This window comes from Hyla sarda, chromosome 5 (assembly GCF_029499605.1).
Source record: "Hyla sarda isolate aHylSar1 chromosome 5, aHylSar1.hap1, whole genome shotgun sequence".
Lineage (NCBI taxonomy): Eukaryota > Metazoa > Chordata > Amphibia > Anura > Hylidae > Hyla > Hyla sarda.
In genome coordinates, this window is record NC_079193.1 from 114731865 (window position 1) to 114756637 (window position 24773).

A 24773-nucleotide genomic window follows, 5' to 3' on the forward strand; every position below is an offset into this window, starting at 1 on the left:
ATGAGGTATGTGCTTACTCGAGAGAAATTGGGCTACAAATACAAGTAAAAAATTTCTCCTTTTACCACTTGCAAAAATTCAAAAATCTGGTCTACAAGAACATGCGAGTGTAAAAAATGAGTGTAAAAATGAAGATTTTGAATTTTCTACTTCACTTTGCTGCTATTCCTGTGAAACACCTAAAGGGTTAAAACACTGACTGAATGTCATTTTGAATACTTTGGGGGGTGCAGTTTTTATTATGGGGTCATTTGTGGGGTATTTCTAATATGAAGAACCTTCAAATCCTCTTCAAAACTGAACTGGTCCATGAAAAATATCAAGTTTGAAAATTTTGTGAAAAATTGGAAAATTGCTCCTGAACTTTGAAGCCCTCTGGTGTCTTCCAAAAGTAAAAACTCATAAATGTTATGATGCAAACATAAAGTAGACATATTGTATATGGGAATCAATATATAATTTATTTGGAATATTCATTTTCCTTACAAGCAGAGAGCTTCAAAGTTAGAAAAATGCTAAATTTTAAATTTTTTCATCAAATTTGGGGATTTTTCACCAAGAAAGGATGCAAGTTACCGTAAAATTTTACCACTATGTTAAAGTAGAATATGTAACGAAAAAAACTATCTCAGAATCAGAATGATAAGTAAAAGCATTCCAGAGTTATTAATGTTTAAAGTGACAGTGGTCAGAATTGCAAAAAACAGCAGAGTCCTTAAAGTGAAAAAGGGCTAAGTCCTTAAGGGGTTAAAAATTGTTATATTTGGTTACACTGATCACAATTATGACTTGTTCATTAGAAGTCTATTGATCACATGGTTTATCCGCCATATTGAATTGTGCAACATTCTACAAACATCTTCTTCTCTGAAACCATTTGTTAGAATAATGTATAATTTGGCAGACATTTTTATGGTTATCTCCTGTACCAAAGTTGTTAAAGTTGGTTCATTTGCATAATCAATATGGCCACCACGTTCCAATAACATTTAGATAGCAATAATAATGATATGCAGTTTTTTTAAATGTGTGTAATATGTACACTGTTAATCTAAAAAGTTATATTTCTGTACTATAGTGATCACCAGATTTGGCGGCTATGTTGGATTGCGCAGTTTTCTCTGAAATTGCTGGTCAGAACAGTATGAAAATTAGCACAAATGTTCATGATTACTTTCTGCACCACAATTGATCACCAGATTTGGCGGCCATATTGGATTGTGCAATATTCTGCAAACATAGTTTTCTCTAAAACTACTGGTCAGAACCGTGCGAAAATTAGCACATATGTTTTTCATCACTTTCTGCACCACAATTGATCACTAGATTTGGTGGCCATGTTGGATTGCTCAATTTTCTTCATACACAGTTTTCTCTGTAATTACTGGTCAGAACAATGTGAAAATTAGCACACATGTTCATGATTACTTTCTGTACTAGGGATCGACCGATTATCGGTTTGGCCGATATTATAGGCCGATAATCACGATTTTGGGCATTATCGGTATCGGCATCGGTATCGGTCGTGGTGGCGGTTATAGGACTCAGGACCCCCGGACAGGCAGGGGGAGAGAAGCGGGTGGCGGCGGTGGTCTATGGCACTGCAAAAGCCACTGCAGTTCATTGATTTAAAGCGCCCACTTTAAATCAGTGATCTGCAGCGGTGTCGCGGGGGGATAAATAGCCGATAACTTATACCGGAATATCGGTATAAGTTATCGGCTATCGGCCCTAACCTTCACCGATTATCGGTATCGGCCCTATAAAAACAATATCGGTCGATCCCTATTCTGTACCACAGTTGATGACCAGTTTGGTGGCTATATTGGGTTGCATAATATTCTGCATACATAGTTTTCTTTATAAATACTGGTACATACACAAGAACAGCATTTAAGGAATCCAAAAAATAATTGATACATTTTATAAAATCACATTAAAACATGATCAAGCATACCCTGGAAATCAGGGGTGCAAAGAGACAATCAGTATAACATTGGAAAAGTAAGAGCTCAGCTCTGCTACTTCCTTCATGTGATGACTGTTATCGAATGTCTTGCATTTCCCCTTAGACTTTTGTGGGCGTGCATCATTCTATGGTATTAATCGCATTATTACTTAGTTATTTATGGATGATAAATGTATGCTGTTCCAGCTCTTTGCACTTTAACAAAAGTTTACAGGCTCCTTCCATATTGCATGGTAACGTATTGCACTGGCACTTTACCTCTTGTCTTTTTCCTTTTCCACGCTTCACTTTGCACATTTTCCTCACGGTGGTGTTATTTGGGTATATGGAAGTGTGAGTGATTGCATGTATGTGTGTTTGTGTGTTAGTACTTTCACATGTGTTTGGCACTTACATTGATAATTGCTGGAACTGGCCACTGGCAATGTCTATATATATCATCTTAATATTCACTGTACCTTTTTATTGTATAATCATTTTTTTCACACTTAACATATGTAACTTTACATGGTAACATAGTTCATAAGGTCGAAAAAAGACCATCAAGTTCAACCTATAACCCTAAAGAGTCCCTACTGAGTTTATATAGATCTAGAATCCATAAGCTGTAATGTTATTATTCTCCAAAAATGCATCCAGGCCCCTTTTTAAATTCTTTTGCAGAGTTCACCATGACCACCTCCTCTGGCAAAGAATTCCACAGTCGCGCTGCTCTTACAGTAAAGAACCCCCGTCTGTGCTGGTGTAGAAATCTTCTTTCCTCTAGACGTAGAGGATGCCCCATTGTTATAGATACAGTCCTGGGTATAAATAGATCATGAGAGAGATCTCTGAACTGTCCCCTGATATATTTATACATAGTTATTATGTCGCCCCTAAGCCTTCTTTTTTTAAACTAAATAACCCTAATTCAGATAATCTTTCTGGGAACTGTAGTCCTCCCATTCCCCGTATTACTCTGGTTGCCCGTCTTTGAACCCTCTCCAGCTCCACTATATCTTTCTTGTACACTGGTGCTCAGTACTGTACACAGTATTTTATGTGTGGTCTGACTAGAGATTTGTACAGCGGTAGAATTATTTCCTTGTCATGGGCATCTATGCCCCTATTGATGCACCCCATGATTTTATTTGCCTTGGTAGCAGCTGCCCGACACTGGTCACTACAGCTAAATTTACTATTAACTAAGACTCCCAAGTCCTTTTCCACGTCTCCCATTCAATATATAAACCCATCCCGGATTTTTCTTTGCCATTTGCATAACCTTACATTTATCATGGTTGAACCTCATCTGCCACTTCCCAGCACAAACCTCCAACCTATCCAGATCAATATGTAACAGTTCACTGTCCTCTATAGTGTTTAACGCTTTACAGAGTTTAGTATCATCTGCAAAGATTGCTACTTTACTATTCAACCCCTCTACAAGGGGTTAATGAATATATTAAATAGAACAGGACCCACGACTGACCCCTGTGGTACCCCACTAGTAACAGTCACCCAATCAGAATAAGTACCATTAATAACCACCCTCTGTTTCCTATCACTGAGCCAGTTACTTACCAAGCATTCTCATTTTATGCACCAACCTTTTATGTGGCACCGTATCAAATGCTTTGGAAAAATCCAGATATACGACATCCAGCGATTGCCCCTTATCCAGTCCTCCTCCTCATAAAAGTTGATCAGTTTAGTTTGACAGTACTGATCCCTCATAAAGCCATGCTGATATGGAGTCATACATTTATTTTTATCAAGATACTCTAAAATAGCATCCCTTAGAAAACCCTCAAACAATTTACATGCAACGGAGGTTAAATGGGCACTGTCAGATACAACAACTTGTGATATGTTGTAAAGCATGTACAACCAATAGGTTAAGCAATTGCTTTCATTAGAAAATGTTCTATATTTCATACTGAAAAAGCCAGTTAAACAACTGCCCCCCCCCCCCGCCTGCTAGGACACATACTAGCCCTGCCGTGTCCATGCGTCATGGACCCACTTCCTTGATTGACAGCTGTGAGTGCAGGGCTCACAGCTGGAGGAAAAATCCTCCTTGTGTCAGTACTGTCAGTGAGGACAAGCTGGGATTTGTAGTTTTGCTAATGCTAGGGGAGATGTGAGCAGACAGCATACTGAGGGAGCCTGCACAGTGGAGGGGGCGGAGCCGGCACAAATTAAAAGTCTAATAAAAAAAATAATAAAGGTGCTAGACACATAAAAAATTGATGTTCATGGTCAGGATTAGGTACTGAGAGATATATATAAAAAAATGTTTTTTTGTTGGATCTGACAGGTACACTAACAGGCCTATAATTCCCGGGGTCACCTTTTGACCCTTTTTAAATATTGGCACCACATTTGCCATGCGCCAGTCCTGGGGAACAGTCCCTGTTACTATTGAGTCCCTCAATATTAACCCCTTAAGGACTCGGTGTTTTTCTGTTTTTGCACTTTTGTTTTTTTCCTCCTTACTTTAAAAAAAATCATAATTCTTAAAATTTTGCACCTAAAAATCCATATGATGCCTTATTTTTTGCGCCACCAATTCTACTTTGTAATGACATCAGTCATCTTACCCAAAAATCTACGGTGAAACAGAAAAAAGTAATTGTGCAACAAAATCGAAGAAAATATTTTGTAATATTTTGGGGGCTTCCGTTTCTACACAGTACATTTTTCGGTAAAAATTACACCTTCACTTTATTCTGTAGGTCCAGTTGATTAAAATGATACCCTACTTATGTAGGTTTGATTTTGTCTTACTTCTGAAAAAAAATCATAACTACATGCAGGAAAATGTTTATGTTTAAAATTGTCATCTTCTGACCCCTATAACTTTTTTATTTTTCCACATATGGGGCGGTAAAAACTTGCGCCATGATCTGAAGTTTTTAGCGTTACCTTTTTTGTATTGATCGGACTTATTGATTTAATATATTTTTTTAAATGATATAAAAAATGACCAAAAATACGTTATTTTGGACTTTGGAATTTTTTTGCACGTACGCAGTTGACCGTGAGGTTTATTTAACTATATATTTTTATAATTCGGACATTTCCACATGCGGCGATACCACATGTTTATTTTTATTTACACAGTTTTTTTTTTTTTTTATGGGAAAAGGGGGGTGATTCAAACTTTTATTAGGACTTTTATTTGTGCCAAGGGACTGGCGCAAGGTGAATGTGGTGCCAATCTTCAAAAAGGGCTCTAGGTCTTCCCCAGGAAACTATAGACCGGTAAGTTTAACGTGCATTGTGGGTTAAATTGTTTGAAGGACTTATAAGGGATTACATACAGGAATACATAGGGGATAATTGTATTATAAGTGATAACCAGCATGGGTTTACTAAGGATAGAAGTTGTCAAACCAATCTAATTTGCTTTTATGAAGAGGTGAGTAGAAGCCTTGACAGAGGAATGGCTGTGAATATAGTGTTTCTGGATTTTGCTAAAGCATTTGATACTGTCCCTCATAGATGTCTGACAGGTAAGTTAAGGTCTTTGGGTTTGGAAATTTTAGTTTGTAACTGGATTGAACACTGGCTCATGGTTCGTACCCAGAGAGTGGTGGTCAATGATTCGTACTCTGATTGTTCCCCGGTAATTAGTGGTGTGCCCCAAGGTTCTGTACTGGGACCGCTGTTTAATTTATTTATCAATGATATAGAGGATGGCATTAACAGCTCTGTTTCTATCTTTGCAGATGACACCAAGCTTTGTAGCACGGTACAGTCTATAGAGGAGGTGTATAGGTTACAAGATGACTTGGATAGATTAAGTGTCTGGGCATCCACTTGGCAAATGAGGTTCAATGTGGATAAATGTAAAGTTATGCATCTGGGTACTAATAACATGCATGCATCGTATGTCTTAGGGGGGATTAAACTGGGAGAGTCACTGGTAGAGAAGGATCTGGGTGTACTTGTGGATCACAGACTTCAGAATAGCATGCGATGTCAGGCTACTGCTTTCAAAGCCAGCAGGATATTGTCATGTATAAAAAGAGGCATGGACTCAAGGGACAGGGACATAATATTCCCCCTTTATAAAGCATTGGTACGGCCTCACCTGGAATATGCTGTTCAGTTTTGGTCACCTGTCCATAAAAGGGACACTGTGGAGCTGGAAAGGGTGCAGAGACGCGCGACTAAACTAATATGGGGCATGGAACATCTTAGCTATGAGAAGCGATTAAAGGAGTTACAATTGTTAAGTCTTCAGAAGAGACGTTTAAGGGGGGATATGATAAACGTATACACTGATCCCCCGACTTATGATGGCCCCGACATATGATCATTTCAACATATGATGGCCTCTCAGAGCCCATCGTATGTTGAAGGCAGCCTCGACATATGATGCTGCTGTGTGTCGGGGCCATCGTACAAACAGCTATCTGACAGCGCTGACAACTTCAGCAACTGACAGTTGTTTAATGTCCCCATGGTGCCCCGTTTTGCCTCCTGTTACTCACATGCTGTCCTGCTAACTCACGGAGGCTTCCACTGTGAGCTCTGTGTAAGCCCCGCCCCCCCCAGTGCTCTATAGGAAAGGAAGGGCAGCATCTTGCTGCAGGCATCCAATGAGCTGCTCCCCTTCCTTTCCTATAGAGCTGTAGTCGGCAGGATCGTAATGGAGGACATTCTGTGTCCCCTGAAGGTATTTAAAGAACTGTACAGTACTGTATGCGATGTCACACATCACATACAATACATATACACACAATACACCCCATACATCAATGTTTCCCTATCAGTGTGCCTCCAGCTGTTGCAAAACTATAACTCCCAGCATGCCCAGACAGTCAATGGCTGTACATGCATGCTGGGAGTTGTAGTTGTGCAACAGCTGGAGGCACCCTGGTTTGTTAAACACTCCCCATACACTCCACATACAATGGTCATCCCAGAACCAATTAGCAGTTTCCCATAGAGATATGTATTCAACATACAATGGTTCCGAGGCCCCAGAACCAATTACTATTTTTACATAGACATATGTACTCGACATATGATGGTTTCAACATATGATGGTTCTCCTGGAACCAATTAATATCATAATTTGAGGGACAACTGTATAAGTATATTAATGGCCCATACAAAAAATATGGAGAAAAACTGTTCCAGGTTAAACCCCCCCAAAGGACGAGGGGGCACTCCCTCCGTCTGGAGAAGAAAAAGTTTAGTTCAAGGGGCAACACGCCTTCTTTACCATGAGAACTGTGAACTTATGGAACAGTCTACCTCAGGAACTGGTCACAGCAGGAAAAATTAACAGCTTTAAAACAGGATTAGATACATTCCTGGAACAAAATAAAATTAATGCTTATGAAGAAATATAAAATCCCATCCCTTCCCCAATATCGCGCCACACCACTACCCTTCAATTCCCTGGTTGAACTTGATGGACATATGTCTTTTTTCGACCGTACTAACTATGTAAGGGGTTAAATTATCTTTATTCACTTTTTTTCCCACTTAGGGGGACTATAACACTGCACACACTGATCTTTTACATTGATTGATGATTCTGCCGCTTGACTGCTCATGCCTGGATCTCAGGCACTGAGCAGTCATTCGCCGATCATACACCAGTAAGCAGGTAAAGGGACCCTCCTCGTATCCTACAGCTGTTCGGGACACCGCAAGTTCACTGTGGCTGTTCCTAACAGCCCCCTGAGCTAACCGGCATTAGTTTACTTTCACTTTAGATGCGGCGATCAACTTTGAATACCGCGTCTAAAGGGTTTATAGTGCGCTGCACCACAATCAGTGCAGCGCGCTATTAGCCACGGATCCCGGCCGTTGTTAGACTCGCTATAGAACGGGAGCGGAGGTTAAAAATAGGGTCTGTCTATTACATTACTTAATTCCTTTAGAACATGGGGTGAATGCCATCTGGACCTGGTGATTTGTCTATTTTGATTTTTTGTAGGCTGCACTGTACTTCTTCCTGGGTTAGACAGGTGACCTATACTGGGGAGTTTACTTTATCTCGCTATATTTCACCTGGCATTTCAAAGTAAAAGTTTTTTATTTTGCAATATTATTAAGCATTAACAGCACGGAGCAGTCAACATGAACAATGGAATATGTCAGCATAAACATTGCGAAAACCTACATAAAACAAGAGCCTCTTCAGGCAATCGCTGAGCGTGACAAGACAAGTGTAATAGAGGCACAAAATGCCAACAAAAACAGAGGCTGCCAAGCAATTAAGTTTGGGTTGAAAGGAAATGTAGTCACGTGGTGTGAGGATGGTCCGTGTGTCACAGGCCATTCTCAGAATGGTTCCAATGAGCACCTGTACACTTCCTTTCATTGATTCCATGAGAAAAGAGGATAAAAGAAAGGAAAAGCCAAAGGGAAAGTTGGGGAAGGAGAGAGTGAAAGGGAGGCATGGAGGGGAAGAGAGGGGGTCTAAGAAGAGGGGAGGATGAGCGGGGAATGGGGGGAGCGGGAAAGGTAGCAGGCATGGTGGATCAGGTATCGGCTTGGAGCTGGTCAGTCTCTCCGTGCTGCACACAGACGAGGCCCCTTATAAGTGACAGGTTGGCTGGGAAGGGCAGTCAACTCATCAGAGTTGCTCCTGGTGGTTGTGGACATGAGGGCTGTAGGTGGAGGGTCCTATAGGTGTCAGAGGAAAGGAAGGTAGTCCATGGGCCCCAGATGAGGTGGTGTTTAGTTACCTATCGCCTAGAATCTGCTAATAATTCTCCCATCCTTTGTGAGAAAACTCTTGGAACCAGGAAGATAGCGTGGGTGGGGAGGTGGATTTCCAGTTCCTGGGGATGACCGTTCTTGCCGCCAGAACCATAAATCCAGCAAGACGGGCCTGCCATTTGGGTAGACGGGGTGGGAACATGGAGAGTAAGAGTGGTACCGGAAGTTTGGGGAGTCGTATGGAAGTCAGTGTATGGATAATATCAAGCACTTGGGACCAAAATGATTCCAGGCCCGTACAGGTCAACCAAATGTGAGACATGGTACCTCCAGGCTCACCAGATCTACAGCAAATGTCAGGAAGTCCCGGGTAGAATTTGGACAGGAAGGAGGGGACTCTATACCACCTAGTTAAAATGTTAGTTTGTTTCCTGGGCCTTACAAGAGAGAAACATTGCCTTCTCCCAGTCCTCATTGGAAAAGCACATGCCCAGCTCCCCCTCCCAGCCACTTCTGTATGAAAGCTGGTCAGTTTGAAGGGAGTCTAATAAAAGAGCATACACGGAATTTAATCGGGCGATACGTCCGAGAAGGGGCTATACATCTTCTCAAATGGGGAAAGGGAGCGGCGTAGGTTCAATACGGTTTTGGAAGTTTTGTAAAAGCTGGGAATACTGGAATACCTGTGTGAAGGAGGTCGGGGAGTCACCCCAGAGGTCAGTTAGTGTTTTCAGGGTGTAGGCGTAAGAAGGGTCAAAGAGGTGGGGGAGTTAGCTCTGGACATTCCTAGAAAGTGGGAGGTGGAGAGCGCCGCGGGGAAGAGAGGGTTGCCAAACATCGGTGTCAGCGGCCCATCAGGAGTGCAGATCTGCAGGGATGGCAGGTAAGAGCGCCGAATGTGAGCCATTGAGGACATCACTGGGGGTAGGTCAGCTGCAAGGTGCTGAGTGAATGTCGCGCCAGGCAGCCACAATAGGGTCTTGGGGTCCAAGGAGGTAGCATCACATTCCAGACTAACCCATTGCTTGCTAGGGGCAGGGGAGTGGCAATCTAACACCCTTGCCAGGACTGCTGCGAGGTGGTAAAACAGGCAGTTCAGGAGGCCGAGACCCCAGTCTATTTTGCGTCTGATTAGGACCTCTCTCCTCAGTCTCGGGCGCTTATGGGCCCAGACAAAACCAGCGAGGAGCGCAGAGACCTTCCCCAAAAAGGAACGGGAAAGGGGGGTGGGGATGGTGGGGAAGTTAAGTGTGTACGTGTCTGCCAGAGATGTGAGCACCGGTATCCCAAAGTATTTAAGCGACCTATCGCACCACTTGAAGGGGAACATGGTGCGGAGATGGTGAACTGTATTGGAGGGGAGGGTGATATTTAGGGCCTCACTCTTAGTCGGGTTTAGTTAATAATTACTGTAGTGTGAGAAGATGTGGATGGTGGAAAGGAGAGGGGGAAAGATGTGAGAGGGGCAGATAGGAAGAGCAATAGGTCGTCTGCAAATGCCGCACATGGCACGGCACGAGGGGGTCTGGAGTCCCCGAATATCAGGGTTCTGTCATATGGCATTAAGCAGGTGTTCCATACACAGTACGTACAGAAGTGGGGATAGTGGGCAGCCCTGCCTCGTGCAATTGCGAATATCAAATGGTTGTGAAAATTGACAGTTCACTCGGACCTGTGCCTGGGGGTTGGTGTAAAGAGCCATAATGCAAGCCTTCATCAGGGCACCCATCCCAATCTGCGACAGAGTGGCCTCCAAGAAGCCCCAATCCACTCGATCAAACGCCTTCTCAGCGTCAAGGGAAAGCAGGAAGAGGGGATGGCGGTGCCTATGGGCATAGTGGATGGCAGAGAAGATACGTGTAGCATATCATCCCTCTCTTCCCTACCTCTAACGAATCCCACCTGATCTAAGTGGCTTAAGGCTTCCATGTGGGTAGCCAATCTGTTCGCGACCAGTTTAGCAAAGAGTTTGGTGTCTGTGTTTAGCAAAGAGATGTGTCTGTAGTTCTGGCACAGAGTCGGATCCTTGTCCTCTTTAGGGATTACCGTGACGAAGGCCCGCAGGAAAGAGGTGGCAATAGTGGAGGATCCCAAGATCGAGTTATGGGCGGAGAGGAGGGGTGTGGACAAGTCGTCCTGGAGGAATTTATAAAATTTTGCCATGTAGCCGTCCGGGCCGCAGCTTTTCCCTGCAGGGAGGGCTGATACGGCCGCTTGCAATTCCTCCAGGGTGAACGGGGACTCCAGGGAGGCAATGGTGTCGTCTGAGAGTGTAGGTAGTGCGGTGGAAGAAATATAGTGTATCAGTGACAGGCAGGTTGTATAGATCTGAGTAGTACTGCCGGAAGGCGATTAGTATGTCTTGCGTCAAGTGAGACAGGGCGCCCATGGGGGTCTGAATAGATTGGGCGAAGAGGGAGGAAAGTTTTTCTCTTAAGGCTCTTGCTAAGAGTCTACTCGATTTGTTCCCACATTATTTGTTTGTAGTACTGAAATCTGGAGTTCAATAATGTCAACAAGTCCTGTCTCACCCTTATGTCTCTAAGGGTCTGTTCAAGTAGGGTCTGTTTATGTTGGGATTCTAGTTTGTTGAGTTCGGAGAGTAAAGAGGAGAGTTTGGCTGTGTTCTCCCTTTTTAGTCTAGTCCCATGTTTCACCAGGACGCCTTGCAGGACACATTTTAACGCCTCCCATTTAGTGAGAGGGGGTGAGTCATCCTGTTCATGATCAGTATGGAAGTTTGAGATTGCATACTTCAATTCCTGAAGGCAAAGAGGATCTAGAAGAAGAGATTAATTTAGGTGCCAGGTGGCATGGGGCTTGACAAATGAGGGAAGCCTAAACGAGAAGTAGACTGGGGCGTGGTCTGAGATTGTAATAAGAGGCTGGAGTAATGGAGGCTGCAGTAACTGAGGGGAGGAGACTGTGGGAGCAGAAGGTGTAGTCTATGCGGCTATATACCTTCCTCGGGTGAGAGTAAAACGTGTAGTCCTGTCCTGTGGGTGCATTGTGCACCAGACATCACTAAGCTGGAGGGAGTGAAGTTTCTGTCTAATGGCCCTAAGGTGGCGGTAGGATACACTTGAGCGTCCAGAGGAAGTGTCCACGAGGGGGGAGACTGGGATGTTAAAGTCTCCACACAAAATGATATGCCCAGTTGCAAATGAGGTCAGGGTATCGCATATGAATGTCGTCTGGCCGTGGTTAGGAGCGTATATGGAGGCAATTGTGAGTTTATGGCCTGACAATTCAGTTTGCGAAGACAAAACGTGCATTAGGGTCTATGGCCGTATCTACAATCCTGATGGGCAAGGACCTGTGAAAAGCAAGTGACACCCCTTCGTTTATGAGTCAGGGTTGGTGCTATGGATCCATCTGGGGAAGTAGCAGTTATGGAATTTTGGGATTTGACCCTCCCGGAAGTGTGTTTCCTGGAGGGCCAAAATGTGTGTTTTCTTTCTGTGGAAGGCATGTAAGACTTGGGCACGTTTCTCGGACGTGTTGAAGCCCTTGATATTGATGGAGGTTACATTTATGTCAGCCGCCATATGGAGGGTAGGAGGGATAGCCCAACTTACCATCACGGGGGGACCTCACCTGTAGCACCACACATCGAGACTGCATCAAGTGAAGGAAGGCAGACCTGCATTGGGGAGAAGAAGAAGAGGTAAGAGCACAATAGGGCATGGCAAAGAAGAGGGAGTAACAGAGGGGGGAGGAAAGGGTATAGAGGAGAGGTCAAGAAGCTGGTGCATAGACACGGCAGCACAAGGACTATGGAGAAAAGCCATAAGAGTCAAGCAGAGGGCCAGGGCCAGCTGGACCCCAATCCTAATGGGGGAAACGTGAAAGACCCCGGGCAGGGGGTAGATAGTAATACAACATCAGTGCATTAGATAAGTGCCAGGGTAAGGGCCATAATAACATTGGTGTAGCCGCTCATACCAATCAATATGGTGAGTGTGCAGTACAGTAGGGCTATGACAAATTGGGCAGGTACGGGGACCCTATGGTGGCTAAGTATCGGGAGGCAAAATCACATAACAAAAACAAAACTGCTATAAGGGCGACCTATGGGGTGAACGGACCCAGAGACGTCGGACGATGATGCAGGAGGGTGCGTAGTCGTGGGGAGTCATAGAAGAGAGTGAACACATCAACTAGTCCAGGTCAGTGGAGCAATGGGCTGAAGCAGAACAGTCTCACAGCTAAAGACAGTCTAAGGGAGAGCCTGTAGCACTAGGCTCACGGACCGGCCCTCCGGAGTGGACCAACTACAAGTAAAGGAAGGTTATTAGTGGGCCAGTCAGGTCTTCCTCTTCTGGCATTGCGATAAAGGTGTCGGGAGAGGGTCCTCTCTGTTCCTATGTGTGCCTGGCGGAAATGGCGTCTGGACAGTAACAGCCTCGGTACTGAATAAACTTTCCCATTCAGGCAAGGACATGAGCGGTAGCTTGGAATGGAGAAGATCGTTTGGGGTTCTCAACGTCACAGAGGTGAGCCCATATCTCGCTGTCAGCGAGAAGGGGAAGCCCCATCTATACAGGATCTTGCCGTTTTGAAGCACTTGTAGAAGGGGTTTCAGTGATGATCTCAGGCGCAACGTGCGGAGGGAGAGGTGTGGATAGAGTTGTAACACAGTCCCATTATAAGTAAGACTTTTAATGGTGCGAGCCCTCCGCATTAATTTCGTCCTTTTGGAGATAATGGTGAACCTGACAGATCACATTGTGTGGCTTTTTAGAGTCAGGATTCTTAGGCTTCAACACATGATGTGCCATGTCTAGCTCAATCAAGTTGTCAGGGGGCTTCTGCAGGACTTCATTGAAGAGTCTCTGTAGCATTGATGGGAGATCCTGTGGCATGACAGATTTGGGCAGACCTTTGATATGAATGTTATTCCTGCGATTTCTGTTATCCAGGTAATCTAAGTGGTCTATTGTTGCAACCTGTTGCACAGATAGTTTTTTAGTGGACTCCTGCAAGGATTGTATCTGCTTGGCGGTAGACATTTGGAAGTCCTCCAGCTGTTGACCTCTAAACCGGAACTGCTTTAACTCTCTGTTTTAACTGGTTGAAGGTCTTTTTTTCCACACTTCCTTCAAAACCGTTTCTAGAGAGCATATCTGTCTTAGTCGGTAGCAAGGCCTGGAGTTCAGGGTGATCCTTGAGAGTGCATACTGCAGCTTCAGTGGGGTGGTATAATGGCGAGCCGATTCGGCAGAGGTTTCTGGCGGGCGGCTCAAGGTCAGAGACCTGTAGGATTAAGGTGCGCTTTTCACCCTCACCTGTGAATCATCAGAGGAAGAACCATCAGTTTTGTCAGAACTGCGGGGAACAACTTTCAGCGGGGTCTTTAACAACTTTTTGGCAGGGGGGCTCGCCCCCCAATATTCTGGAGTATCTGTGTCATCAGAAGAGTTGTCAGCACCCCTATCAGACGTTGAGTCAGCAATCTCCATGTCAGCGGTACAGTCCAGGATGTTTCTGGGCGGTGGGCCCGGCACTTGAAGGGTGTTAGGAAAGTCCATAGCTGAGCTTGTTTCGGGGACCACACCATGGTGGTTAGATGAGAAGCTTGCGAAAAAAAAACTTTGGAATGGCGCTGCGGCTTCCTTGGAAATGAAGGCGATGGACTGGATATATATTGTAAAAGGTTCGCAGTTGAACCACTTTTATTGAATAAAGAAAATAAAAAATTGGGGATGAGGCGTTTCGGGAGGTGCCCTCCCTTCCTCAGATCAGGATGCTTACAGTCAGATCAGTGAACTTGTAGTTCTCATGTCTGCAAATAGTATTAAATCGCTGAGGGTTGTCTCTGGGTACACTTTCAATTGGGGTCACAGTAATACATTTAAAATCCTGTTGATGGTGTTAGGTCAGGTGCCTGGATACACTATGTAGCATAAAGCCTTTTTCTGCATTATTTCTATGTTTTGTGATCCTTTCGCGTAGGCACCTTACCGTTCTACCCACATACTGGGTCCCACAGGCACAATCCAGGAGATACACTATGTATTGTGTGGAACAGTTCAGGAGGGTGTTAATAGGAAAGGTTTCACCAGTGCTCCTAGAGACCAAAGACTTGGCACGGTAATTGATGCTAGCACAACACTTACATAGCACATGGCCACATCTGGACACTCCATTGATAGATAGGAAAGTAGTGTTTGAATGAGTTTTAGTTTTTAATCTACTGGGTGCTATAATGTTACGTAGTGTCCTCGCCCTCCTGAATGTAATGCCAGGTCTGTTAGGAAGGGCTTTTTGCAGGAAATGATCACTGAGGACAATGGGCCAGTGTGTTTGTAGAATCTCCTGGATTTGCCTGTGTTCCCTTGCGTAGGTGGTAATAAAATTTGTGGTCCACTTATTGTCAGAGTAACGGATGATTTTGTTTATTAGACAGTCCCCCTGGGATAGGCTCCTGGCTCTTCTGAAGGACACCTCCACAATGGATCTGGGATATTTTTTAGCTTTAAAACGATGTTTAAGAATCTTACTCTGATCATTAAAGTCTTGGTTGGATGTGCAGTTCCGTCTAATTCACTTAAACTGTCCATATGGGACGTTAGTCAACCATTTCTTATAATGTGAACTAGTAAAATCAAGATAGCTATAAAAGGTTTTAGTCAAAAGTTTACCCAGACCATTGTGTAAGACAATCACGTCAAGAAATTCTGCATTGTCTTTATAAAAAAATTTGTGTAAATTGAAGACCCCAAGTATTATTATTAAGAACACATAAAAACTCATCCAATAATACCTGTGTGCCTTTCCAGATAAAAAAAAATATATCATCAAGAAAACGTTTATAAAAAATGCAGTTCTGGAATAGAGGGTGGAGGTAAATAGTAGGTTTTTCAAAAAGACCCACAAATAGATTTGCAAAACTGGGTGCCACCCGAGACCCCATTGCCGTGTCAGTATGCTGCGCATAGATGGTGTTCTGAAATTGAAAGTAGTTATATGTCAAGATAAACCGCAAACCCTTCAGGATAAAATCACACTGGGTATCGGGTACACTAGGGTCATTCTTTAAGAATTGAGCAACTGCGTTGATACCTAGGTCATGATTAATAACAGTATAGAGGAATGAAATGTCCATGGTCACTAAGAAATATTCATCCTTCCAGTCTACATTTAACATAGAAGAAATAAAATATGTGGTATCTTTTAAAAATGACTCTAGGTTAAAAACATATTTGTGTAATAAAAGATCAAGGTAGTGTGATAAATTTGAGGATATAGAGTTTATTCCAGATATTATAGGGCGCCCGGGAGGATTAGAGTTGTTCTTATGTACCTTTGGCAGATAATAAAATATAGAAAGGGCTGGTTTGTTAATAAGTATAAAATCTCTTTCTGATTTAGTTTGTATACCCAGTCGAAAACCCTCAGCGATCAGATCTTTTAGTTCATTTGCATAAGCTCTAGTGGGGTCAGATGATAGAGTGCGATTTAAAATTTTATCTTTACTCTTTTTATGTCCCCATAGGGGACTATTTATTGCAATCATTTGACTGCTAATACTGTTCAGTGCTTTGCATAGGGCATAGCACTAATCACTGTTATTGGCAATCTTCTGCTCTGGTCTGCCTGATCTCCAACCAGAGCAGAAGACCCCAGTAGACGGAAGTGGCAGGTGAGGGGACCTCTGTTTGCCATTTCATATGATCGGATCCCTGCAGCACTGCCACCACGGGCGAACAGATCATCCATTTTAAGCGCCGCACTGCCGCAGATGCCGTGATCTGTATTCAATTGAGGGAATTAATTCAGTTTTTATATGAGGAAAGACATATTCACACAAAAAATAAATAAATAACTGATTATTTCTAATTTTTCCCCATAGGGGACAATGTATAGCAATCATTTGAATGCTAATATTGTTCATTGCTAAGCATAGGCATATCACTGATCAGTATAATCTGTAATCTACGTCTTTGGTCTGCAAGAAGGCAGGCCAGAGAAGTGGACTGCAGCAGGTAAGTGACAGGAGCAGGTAAGGAGACCTCCAGCCACCATCTTTCTAAGCCCCCATTATGCTTCAGTTGCTGTGATCAGTATTGATCATGGCATCTAAAGGGTTAATGGGGGCATCAGCCTGATCGCTAATATCCGCCATTAGGGCTCATCCCTTCCGTGCTTGAATCAATGGCAGCTCCTTCTGTTATGTACAGGACATAAAAGGTATGTCCTGCTTCAATAAGTACCAGGGCATCAAGATGTACATTTACATCTGTTTTCCTTAAGGGGTTAATTGATAAAAATAAACTATTATTTTTTAAAGCATTCTTACTTTGCTGTATTTTTATCGCACCTGCATTAAACTTTTTCACATTACTGTAATGTGTCATGTTTAATTCCCTATTTAACCCTTTATTAATATCACATGTGTCTTAAATGTATACACTTTGGGGGAGATTCGTCAAAACCTCTGTAGAGATTGGTGCAATTGCCCATAGCAACCAATCAGATAACTTATTTTTAAACTCCTTTTTAAATACAAAAGAATCAATCCTATGTGTTACTATGGGAACTGCACCACTCTTTCTCTACTCTGTTTGTGTCTCATCATGCTTTTTGTTGACTCCATGACTTTAGTGTTTTCTGAGATGCAAGACTGATAGCATAATGCTACTTGTACCCCTCCTGTTCATCCACATCTTACCTGTACCCAAGGTTGAACTTGATGATTGTGTTTTTTTTTCTGCTGTACTAACTGTGTAGTTTTTTTCTGCTGTAGTAACTATGTAACTAATTTTGCTAACTTAGAATTGTCAAGTTTACTCAAAGTTAACATCCAATTCTGTGTTCCTGTCCAAGCTGACCTAGGTAGAGACACTAGTGCTGGCTAAGTGCTATGGTTGCTAAGGTAACTGGAGAATTGCCTCTTAGAGTATTGCATTTTTTTTAGAATAGGGCCCATGCATGATTCCCTCTGGGTGTTGTACTGTTGCTTCAGCAACTGTACTGCCCAGTATGCTTGAGCATATCTGCCAATATGAGATGACTTGGGAGACTGGAATTGGATAAAGACTGTAAATGCTTCCAAATCTCTTATGTTATCTCAGTTCTAGTCAATGCTAGCCTATAAATGTTCGATAAGTGGGGGTCTGGCTCCCATAATTGGATACCTGACCTTGAGGCCCCCTGAGGTGCAGAACAATTAGGAGACCACTGCACTCCTGTAAGCTCCTCATTTCCTTCATTGTTTACACAACATCAGTGAATGCACTAGTTGTCGTTTGTGCAGCACACTTTAGGCTATGTTCACACGCCTGTAATGTACACACGGAAAATCTGATGCAGACATTCTGAAGAGTGCCAGCACGGGAATGTGCCGTCTCATAGATGGCTATGCATTCCGTGCGGTGTCTGCACAAATAATGAAAAGGTTCATTCTTTGTGTGGACACTGAAAACAGAATTTCTGTTTCGGAAACATCTGGCACGGAAATTCCAGATGTGTGCATTCTGGATGTAATAACATGGCCTTATTGTTCAGCTCAACAGAGAGACCCTGAAGGTGGGATCTCCAGTCATTTGGTCCCTTAAAGGGGTACTCCGGTGAAAACCTTTTTTCTTTTAAATCAACTGGTGGCAGAAAGTTAAACATATTTGTAAATTACTTCTATTAAAAAATCTTAATCCTTCCTGTACTTATTAGCTGCTGAATACTACAGAGGAAATTCTTTTCTTTTTGGAATGCTCTCTGATGACATCACGAGCACAGTTATCTCTGCTTATGTTATTATAATAATAATAATGCTTTATTTATTGTTGTCCTTAGTGGGATTTGAACCCAAGTCCCCAGCACTGCAAGGCAACAGTGCTAACCACTGAGCCACCATGCTGCCCTTAGCATCCATCTGCTATGCATCCATCTGCTATGCATCCATCTGCTATGCATGGTTGCTAAAATGGACAGAGATGTCAGCAGAGAGCACTGTGTTCGTGATGTCATCAGTGTTCCTCTGGAGCATTCAGCAGCTAATAAGTACTGGAAAGATTAATATTTTTTAATAGAAGTAATTTACAAATATGTAACTTTCTGCCACCAGTTGATTTAAAAGAAAAAAGGTTTTCACCGGAGTACCCCTTTAAACACTTATGGTGTAGTATTGCCTAAGATAATGGAATAAAATGGAAAAAAGGCTTTCTCCCAGTTGATCTGATATCAGAAAATATGTTTGTGCATGCTGGGTGAGATAGATATTCTTGATACAAAAGCTTTTGTATTAAGAATAATCAGTTACAAATGATATAAAACATGTTACTTTTTGCATGTACAATTACTTTACTATATTAGCGTGCTATTTTGTTGTTTTTACAGAGCACAGGTAGCAGAGTAGCTCAGTCATCCGGTACTGAGCCACCCCAAACACATGCTGTGTCTCACTCAAGAGAATCCTTTGTGCCAAGCCATGGGAGTGCTTTTCATTTGCCTGACTCTCCACATTCTTCAACACTTTTTTATTCAAGTTCAACTTTGCCAGCACAGAGAGTTAGCTCTCCCTTATCAATGCAGCAAGCAGGCTCTCCAACTAAGCTCCAGCGGGTGGGCTCTGCATCAGAAAGTACTGGCTATAATACCACACAGAGAATTTCTTCTCCAAAACAATCTCCTAGTCGACTTGCCAAATCCTACAGTACCAGTTCACCTATCAACATAATTGTATCATCGGCAGGACCTTCTCCTTCATCTGCGCGGGTGACCTCTCCACCAACCATCCAATCTTCGCCTTTACATCAGCTGAGTTCAGCAATTGGTTCATATGCAACTCTATCACCTACAAAACGAGTAGTTCATTCCTCTGATCAGTACACCAAGCCTTCACAAGAACTATATGCCACAGCAACATTGCAGAGACCTGGCAGTTTAGCAGGTAATCAATCTTATTTATGTTTATACTGTATCTGACATTATGGAAACACTTGTTTTTTTCATCCATGTAGTATCCTGCACATATTTGATGTGCAGGATTTGAAGTTGCAGATTTCGAGGTAAACTAAATGACTGAACACAGCATCAAATCTGCAACTTCACATCATGTCCATCAAATATGCGCAGCATACAGTACGTCTGAATACACACCAAAAGTTTATAAAGTCTGTATGTGTCCATTTCGCACTGAATATTTTCACCAGTGGATTTGTAAAATGAATAATTTTTTTTGTCACACATTATACTTTCCATACTTATATGTTCCATTTTGGCACAGTTAGATTACAGTGTATATGTAGATGTTAGATTACATGTATTCATTTGTATGTGAAACCCAGGTAATGTTGGTTTTGGCCTAGTGTGACCTAACTGCGGGTATATGCAGCTTTGTATACACAGCTTTAAATGAGCTAGGGGTGAAGCAAAGTGAGTGGATATACTACTTAATAGTGACAAGAGGAAAGAAGGTATGGATAAATACATTAGTGGTATGTATACTAATGCCTGAAGGCTCACTAAGATTAACATAAACTGTATATAGTAACAACACTGAAATATCCTGCACTCATCACTCGGTATAAGACTCAAAGCTCCTTTTCAGATCAGCCAGGGGGACCAGGACCGCAGAAGTGTGTGGGCGCTCAGAGGTGACTTCAACTAAATCATTATCGCTTTCAAGTATGTGCCAATTCTTATTGATCACCATCTTAATCATGGAATTCATAGGGCTGTTCTTGAATGCGAACACAAAGGGGAAGATTTATCAAAACCTGTGTAGAGGGAAAGTTGCCTAGTTGCCCATAGCAACCAATCATTTCCTTTCACCTTTTATTTTTGAGAGGCCCTTTAAAAAAAATGAAAGAAGCAATCCGATTGGTTGCTATGGGTAACTTTTCCTCTACACAGGTTTTGATAAATCTCCCCAAAAGTATTTTTCTTGACATTTCCTATGTGCATTTTTTTTAGATTGATTCCATCCTAGACTTGACAGCAGTCTTCATATAGGCACTCTCAGTAATGCTGCAGGGGTAACCCCTTTTTACCAAACAGGAGGAAAGACCTTTTGCTTGTTGATTAAAGATGTAGGAGTTACTATTGTTCCTCTTGAGCCCGAGGAACTGGCTGTATGGAATGGCATCTTTCACTTGTTTGGAGTGGGAACTTCCATAATGTAGGATAGAATTTTTTGCAATGGTTTTTTGATAACCCTTAGTTAAAACAGACAGTCCCCCTCAGCATAGTCAGGTCCCGAAATTCTACTTGTTGTCCGGTCCTGATATTTGTTTAAATTAATTGTCCCCAAAACAAAAAGTGTTATGAGTCAAAATAAACAAAAGGGAGTTCCAAATAAAATCAATAAAAGAAGGGGGTTTGTCAGTATTATGAGGGATGCGGGTGTACAAGCTCTCAGCGTCCACGGTGGCTAGAGAGTAAGAATCATGCCATTGAAAAGACTGGGTAAATAGAATAATGTTGCCAGTGTTCTTAACGTAGGAGGGCATATGAAGAAACAATCTACATATTTGGACAAGTATTCTGTCACTGACCCCCACAATAAGGCGACCGGGAGGGGGGGGGGGGGGGGTGACAGCTTTATGAACTTTGGGGAGCAAGTACCATTTAGGCCTAGATGGATGGAGGGCAAAAGGCACTCTACCATTTTTGCATCTACAACTCCAGATTCTACATTGCTCCTAAGGAAATTTCTTAATTGCTCCAATATCTTTATAGTGGGATCACTTTTCAGTCTCACATAGATTGTTTCATCTCTCCTAGCTGGCGATACGCTTCATCCTCATATTGTTGAGTGAACCAAACCGCTACCCCACCTCCTTTGTCAGCTCAAGATATCTTTAGATCAGAAGGAGTAGCCAACCACTGTATGGCCTCATGTTCACTCTCTGACAGATTAACATCACCTATTGGATATAGGAGTGCCTTCATCTCTTATACCACAGATTTACAGAAAATATCTATGGGACACCCTGCCACAATAGGCGGATTAAAAGTAGATGGTCTTCTTGCTTGTGTGGTGTCCCGGTACCGTATCCTATCCGGTACCTTTGTATATAGGTCCCCTTAGCCAGAGGTCCCCTTAGCTTCAGGACCTTTGGAGGCCCCTATGACTTATATCTCCCATCACTCCTTGTAACGGTGAGTGACAGTTAATTGGACCAGTGAAAGCGGCCCTGCCCCTGCCAATATAAGGGAGCAGCGGCCATTGCTCTCTTTTCTTGCTCCTGTGCTCCTGACGAGGAAGGACCTATACAGCTATCTCCCGCAGTGAGTTAGACCCGAGCCTTGCGGCAACGGCTGATCAATTCTAAATTGAGAGTGTATCAATCCCTAAGCACTCTGCAAGATCACCGGACCTTATCTATCCCCTAAATCCGGACGGATCTGCAAAATTACCCCAAATTCAGAGACTGTATCTAAAGTCAAGGTCTGCAGCAACTGTCAGCCATTGCACTATATAGAGACTGTATTCTTGAGACTGTTATTGTGCATTGGATGTACCATAAGCCGTTCAGTAAAGTTATCCAAGTTCAAGTATCTTGTGGACCTTCAGTCATTTTATACATGCACCTATCGTTTCTGGGAAGGCCCGAGAATTACCTCAGCATACTAGCCCACAGCCTGGCGTCACAAACTATAGGGTTAACATGAACCCCTCATCTACCGAAACAATACCCCAACTACCATACACCCCCCCAAGGCATACCACAAAGCCTTTTTGGCACGAGCAGGATTCGGGTGTGTGCCTACTACAGTCGCCAGTAGTGAAAGTGTACTCCCCCCTCCCCCCCCCCCAGAAAACGAACTTTATTCATGTACTGTGACTTATACTCTGGAGTAAGGGGTTGTGCACACGGTGCTGTGTGAAGGAAGTGCGCATATAAAGTAAGGGGGAGGCAAACAGTACAGCGGAGCTACAAACTGTGAAAGGAAGTACTGATGTTAGAGCATGGCCTCCCTGCGCACGTGATCCAGAAACCCCGCCCACCGAAGCCCTCGGTGCCGCGGCAGCCATTTTGTTGGAGTCTAGTGCCAGAGACCAACAAAGAGAGGAAGTTCAGCACGGGAAAAGGCGCAGAGTGCGACAAAGGGTTGGAAGCTGCAAAGAGCCGGAACAGTACGGGACTTTGAGACACCAGATTGCTGAATTGAAGTTCTATATATAATCACTTCAGCTGCCGATCAACGCATTCAAATTTCAATTAAAAGCTGTTGAGTTTCAAGTCACCGCCCTCAAGTTTGAAATTCATGCTCTCAAGTTCCAGATTAGAGAACAACTGAGTATCTCCTTGGGACCTAGAAATTCAAGATCTATTTAAAGGGCCAAAATACCAAATACAGAAATGTCAGAACCTGCAGCCTCACAGTCCCCATCTGAACAGCAAGCAGGCGATGTTCCAGTGGCCCCACCAATGGGGTCTCCACCCCAAGTCAGAAGGGTGCTGCCACCTTCACCAACACCTTCTACTTCACAAAGACGTACTCTACCTGTGATTCCAGCAAGACCTCCATCACCGGCGGAGCAGGATCCAGCAAGTCCACCTCTAGTCTCTCCCTATATGTTGAAAGCCCCTGTTGCTGCACCTGTCTTCTTGGGGAATCCTGTGCTTCCCACCTACAATGGTGACCCTTTTACATTGAGAGACTTTAAAGAAAAGTTTTACAGCCTCTTCGGATTTTATGCATTGCCCCCTCACCAACAGATACAGCCGCTTCTGGGACAGCTCCAGGGACCCGCCTTGGAAGAATTGCGTACCTGGCCGGCAGCTGATATAGCCACAGTGGGACAGATTTTTGAAGGACTCTCTTAAGTGTTTGAATCTCATTCTCCCTCAGAGGTATGCCTCAGACTATATGAACGATGTCAGAAGCCGGGTGAGACCCTCAGAGCATATGCAGTAGCTTTACAAAGCGCATCAGAGGCGGTACATAAGTTGGACCCGATCAGGGCAATAGAGTACTGATGGACCGTTTTATAGAAGGGGCACTGAACAAATGGGACAAGGCCCAACTTAGGATGCTGGCCGTTCAAAATCCCGACATGGCCTTCCCAGCTTTTAAGAGACTAGCGGTTAAGATAATAGAGTCGGGACCTCAGACAGAAGAGACTAGTGTTCCCGCTACCGAATCTCCGGGGCCTTCGCCCCAGCCGCCGTTCCCTTCTCAATCTGCCCCATCAACACCTTCTTCTAGCCCTTGGACAGCTGACAAGGCATCAAACAGGACATTGAACAGTTAGCCAAGGCCTTTAAAGAGATGTCTGTACGGCCAAATCCTCCTAGATCTGCAACACCACCACCTAAGAAGGCTGACCCTCGCCCTGTTGGTCCATCTAGCACCCCTCCTGTGAGATCACCTGGGGGTCAGAGACCTGTCTGTAGTTATTGTAACAAGAATGGACATTGGAAGAGCCAATGCTGGGCTTTAAAAGGGCGTCCCCTGGGGTCAAGGACCGCACCCCAGGAGTAGAGACTGAAGGTCCAGAGTCAACCAGTGACAAGAAAGGACTGTCTATGTATGTAGCTTCTTGTCCTTATGTACAGGTGATGATTGAAGGTATCCGGTTAAAAGCTCTGATAGATACGGGGTCTCAGGTATCCACTTTTCTGCAGGGGGTTTTCTATAACTATTGAGGCCCAGAAAGATTGTGTGACCCTCAGGAAGCGGAGTTTAGAGTAATTGCAGGGAACGGGAAACCAGTACCCAGGCATGGTTACTGGGAGCCCACAGTGCAGGTGGGAAAACATGTGTTGGGAAGGCAGGGTGTGATTGTCACAAATGTTAGGGATGAGGGGGCAGCTGATTTCATTTTAGGCATGAATATTATGAGGCACTGTTTTGATGATATTGTCTGTGCACTGCATGCATCTCTCCCTCACCTGTTACCCCCATGCTGGCGAGCTGCCCAACACCACCTCAAAATACTCCAAGCAGAACATAAGTTCGTGAATCATCAAGGAGAAATCTGTCGAGTAAGGACTCAAGATATCCGAGCCGTTAGTCTACAGCCACAGACGGAGACAGTTATTTGGTGTCGTGCCCGACCCGGGGTGAAAAATCAAGATTACCAAGCGCTCTTGGAACCCCTTCTACTGGAAGATTGTCCCTTGGTGCGAGCCACTAGAAGCCTGGTAACTGTACGTAATGGGAAGCGTTCCAGTGAGACTTA

The 24773-nt window shown here is 43.6% G+C and overlaps 1 protein-coding gene and 1 long non-coding RNA gene across 9 annotated transcripts in view; one reads left to right on the top strand and one right to left on the bottom strand.

The window, feature by feature from the left end:
* CTNND2 (catenin delta 2) overlaps window positions 1-24773 on the top strand; it is a 913533-nt gene that overhangs the window by 240048 nt on the left and 648712 nt on the right. For all 6 annotated transcript variants that reach the window (XM_056520133.1, XM_056520132.1, XM_056520127.1 and 3 more), the window contains one exon: window positions 18977-19529. In XM_056520133.1, coding sequence (XP_056376108.1) covers window positions 18977-19529 — 553 coding nt within the window. The remainder of the gene's footprint in view (window positions 1-18976; window positions 19530-24773) is intronic.
* The window catches only part of LOC130273404 (uncharacterized), a 68329-nt gene continuing 62850 nt past the window's right edge, over window positions 19295-24773 (bottom strand). For all 3 annotated transcript variants that reach the window (XR_008843984.1, XR_008843986.1, XR_008843985.1), the window contains exon 3: window positions 19295-19433. This is a non-coding gene — a long non-coding RNA (uncharacterized LOC130273404). The remainder of the gene's footprint in view (window positions 19434-24773) is intronic.